Genomic DNA, 3,629 nt, shown 5'->3' with positions numbered 1-3,629 from the left:
GGTGACACCGGCCCTCCCCCTTGCAGCCACGGTCCCCTCGGTGGGGCTCTGCCTGCCCCCCGAGCCGGGGCTGAAGGTGGTGGGCAAGGGGTCCCTGCAGCGCTGCGCCTCCGCCTCCAGCGCCAAGCTGGCCTCAGGTGAGTGACACCGGCACGGGCAGGGACACTGCCACCTCCCGGGCCACCCACAGGGACATCCCCTGGTGGCCCCACTGAGCACGGTGACTCCTGAGCAGCTGGTGGCCCTTGGTGGCCCTGGTGGCTCTGGAGGCCACGGTAAACCTGGTGGTCCTGGTGAGCTCAGGGGCAAGGTGGCCCTTGGTGGCCCTGGTGACCATGGTGAGCTCAGGGACCTGGCGGCCCTTGGTGGCCCTGGTGGTTCTGGTTGTTCTGGTGGTTCTGGAGGCCACAGTAAACCTGGTGGATTTGGTGAGCCCAGGGACAAGGTGGCCTTTGCTGACCCCGGTGACTCCTGAGCAGCTCGGGGATCTGGTGGCCCTTGGTGACCCTGGTGAGAGTAACCCTGGTGGTCCTGGTGAACTCAGGGACCTGGTGGCCCTGGTGGTTCTGGTGGTTCTGGAGGCCACGGTAAACCTGGTGGTCCTGGTGAGCCCTGGGACCAGGTGGCCCTTTGGTGGCCCTGGTGACCACAATAACCCTGGTGGACTTGGTGAGCTCAGGGACCAGGTGGCCCATGGCGGCCCTTGGTGGCCCTGGTGGTTCTGGTGGTTCTGGAGACCACAATAACCCTGGTGGTCCTGGTGAGCCCAGGGACCTGGTGGCCCTTGCTGACCCTGGTGACTTCTGAGTAGCTCAGGGATCTGGTGGCCCTTGGTGGCCCTGGTGGTTCTGGAGGCCACAGTAAACCTGGTGACCCTGCTGACCCCAGTGAGCCCAGTGGCCCTGGTGGCCCAAGTGGACTTGGTGACCCTGATAGCCCTGAGTGCTTCTGACGGACTTGGTGACCTGGATAGCCCTGACCTGGGTGGTTCTGATGGACTTTGTGAGACCCTGATAGCCCTGAGTGGTTCTGATGGACTTGGTGACCCTGGTGGCCTCAGTGCTCCTGGTGAGCTCCCTGCTCCTCGGGACCCTGGTGACCCCGGTGTCCATGGTGTCCCCAGCGTCCCACGTGTGGTGTCTTGGCAGAGTCCCCGCTGTCCTTCGAGGCCGTGTCCAGCCCGGGCAGCGCTGGCAGGGACCCTCCACCCTCGCCCCTGGTGGACAGGAAGAAGCACCGGAGGAAGAAGCTGATGACGCCGTCCAAGACCGAGGGCTCGGGTGGGCAGGCAGAAGGTGGGTGCCACAGCCGTGTGTCCCCAGCCCCAGTCCCCCACGGCGCTGTGGGGACAAGGCCACCATCCTCCACGGCAAGGACGCCCCGGAACTCGGGGGGATCTGGGCTGACGCTGCCCCTCACCCCCGGCCACGCTCAGCCACGCTGTCCACGCACCCCCCTCGCTCTGCCACCGCCTGCCACCTTCTGCACCGTCCCCAGGGCTTCGTGGGCCCCCCTGACTCTGTCCCCGTTTCCTCTCTCCACTCCTGCTGCCCGGACCCTCCGCAGCCAAGCGCAAAATGTGGAAATTAAAAAGTTTTGGTAGTTTAAGAAATATTTATAAAACAGGTAACGTGGCGTGAGCGGTGCCTCCCGTGCATGTGGCTGTGCCCCCCTTGCCTGCTGCCAGCACACCCCAGCAGGGGTGGGCACCTCTGGGGAGGGGGTGTGGGCAGGATTTGGGTGCCAGGGGTGGGTGTCGGACCCCCCATCCCACCGCCCCGCCGGGGGTCTCTGGTCCCGCAGAGGAGGAGAACTTTGAGTTCCTGATCGTGTCGAGCACGGGGCAGACGTGGCACTTCGAGGCCGGCAGCTTCGAGGAGCGCGACGCGTGGGTGCAGGCCATCGAGAGCCAGATCCTGGCCAGCCTGCAGTGCTGCGAGAGCAGCAAGAACAAGGTGGGAGCTCGGCGCGGGGGGCTGGCAGGGCGCCCGTGCCACCCCCGTGCCCCTCTCACCCCCTGTGCCCCCCTCCAGGCGCGCGTGGACAGCCAGAGCGAGGCCGTGGCCATCCAGGCCATCCGCAACGCCCACGGGAACTCGCTCTGCGTGGACTGCGGGGCGCCCAGGGAGTCTGGGGGACAGTGGGGGACAACGGGGGGCGTGGGACATGGGGGGACATTCATTCATGGGACAGCAATGCCAGTGAGAACTTGCTCTGCGTGGACTGCGGGGCGCCCAGGGAGTCTGGGGGACAGTGGGGGACAACGGGGGGCGTGGGACATGGGGGGACATTCATTCATGGGACAGCAATGCCAGTGAGAACTTGCTCTGCGTGGACTGCGGGGCGCCCAGGGAGTCTGGGGGACAGTGGGGGACAACGGGGGGCGTGGGACATGGGGGGACATTCATTCATGGGACAGCAATGCCAGTGAGAACTTGCTCTGAGTGGACTGCGGGGCACCCAGTGAGTCTGGGGGACAATGGGGGCATGGGAGGATGTGGGACATGGGGGGACATTGGTTTCATGGACATGGGGGGACATCCATTCATGGACATGAGGGGACATCCATTCATAGACATGGGGGGACATCAGTTCATGGGACAGAGGTGCCCTGCAGAGCCCTGGCCCCAGGTGCGGCGCCACGGGGTGAGATTGTGCCAGGGGCCATGGGCCACCTGTCAGCCGGGGCGAGGGAGGGCTTGGGCCACGTGATGGCACGTGTGACACGCTGCTGTGGGTCACATGATGTCCTGGGCTGTGTGTTGGCATGTGCCACACGATGCCATGGGTCACACAATGGGTGGCACGGGTCGCACAGTGCCATGGGCCACACCGTGCCAGGGTCACACAATGCCACGGGACACGTGATGCCATGGGTGACATGATGCCGCATGGGGCCACGAGCCACACCGTGCCAGAGTCACACAATGCCATGGGACATGTGACGCCGTGGGTGACACAATGCCACATGGTGCTGTGGGTCACACCATGCCAGGGTCACACAATGCCATGGGACACGTGATGCCACATGGTGCCGTGGGTCACAGAGTGCTGTGGGACGTAATGCCATGGGTGACATGATGCCACGCGGTGCCATGGGCCACACGATGGATGGCAGAGGCCACACGGTGCCATGGGCCACACCATGACAGGGTCAAACAATGCCATAAGCCACACGATGCCATGGGTGACACGATGCCATGGGTGACACGATGCCATGGGTCACACCATGCCAGGGTCACACAATGCCATGGTCACACAATGCCAGGGTCACACAATGCCATGGGTGACACGATGCCATGGGTGACACAGTGCCACGCAGTGCTGTGGGCCACACCATGCCGTGGCTCACCGCCACCACGTACCACGCCACGTGTCACACTGTGTCCCACCACGGGGACCCCAGGGGTGCCCCAGCTCACCCAGCACCCCCCGCTCACCCCGCAGACCCCACGTGGGCCAGCCTGAACCTGGGCGCCCTGATCTGCATCGAGTGCTCGGGCATCCACCGCAACCTGGGCACGCACGTGTCGCGCGTGCGCTCGCTGGACCTGGACGATTGGCCCCGCGAGCTGACCCTGGTGCTCTCGGCCATCGGCAACGCCACCGCCAACAGCATCCGGGAGCAG

General features: G+C 65.2%; 1 protein-coding gene across 1 annotated transcript in view; it reads left to right on the top strand.

Annotated features, from left to right (window-relative positions):
- The window catches only part of LOC102045113 (arf-GAP with GTPase, ANK repeat and PH domain-containing protein 2-like), a gene marked incomplete at both ends in the record, with an annotated part of 7,882 nt that extends 4,257 nt beyond the window's left edge, over positions 1–3,625 (top strand). Inside the window, 5 exons of the mRNA XM_031065683.1 lie at positions 27–137; positions 1,149–1,295; positions 1,804–1,955; positions 2,034–2,124; positions 3,448–3,625. Coding sequence (XP_030921543.1) covers positions 27–137; positions 1,149–1,295; positions 1,804–1,955; positions 2,034–2,124; positions 3,448–3,625 — 679 coding nt within the window. The remainder of the gene's footprint in view (positions 1–26; positions 138–1,148; positions 1,296–1,803; positions 1,956–2,033; positions 2,125–3,447) is intronic.
- Positions 3,626–3,629: the final 4 nt, after the last annotated feature.

The sequence above is a fragment of the Geospiza fortis genome, unplaced genomic scaffold (assembly GCF_000277835.1).
Source record: "Geospiza fortis unplaced genomic scaffold, GeoFor_1.0 scaffold910, whole genome shotgun sequence".
NCBI lineage: Eukaryota > Metazoa > Chordata > Aves > Passeriformes > Thraupidae > Geospiza > Geospiza fortis.
Note: the sequence above shows the minus strand (reverse complement) of the source record. Positions and strands in the feature narration are given on the sequence as shown.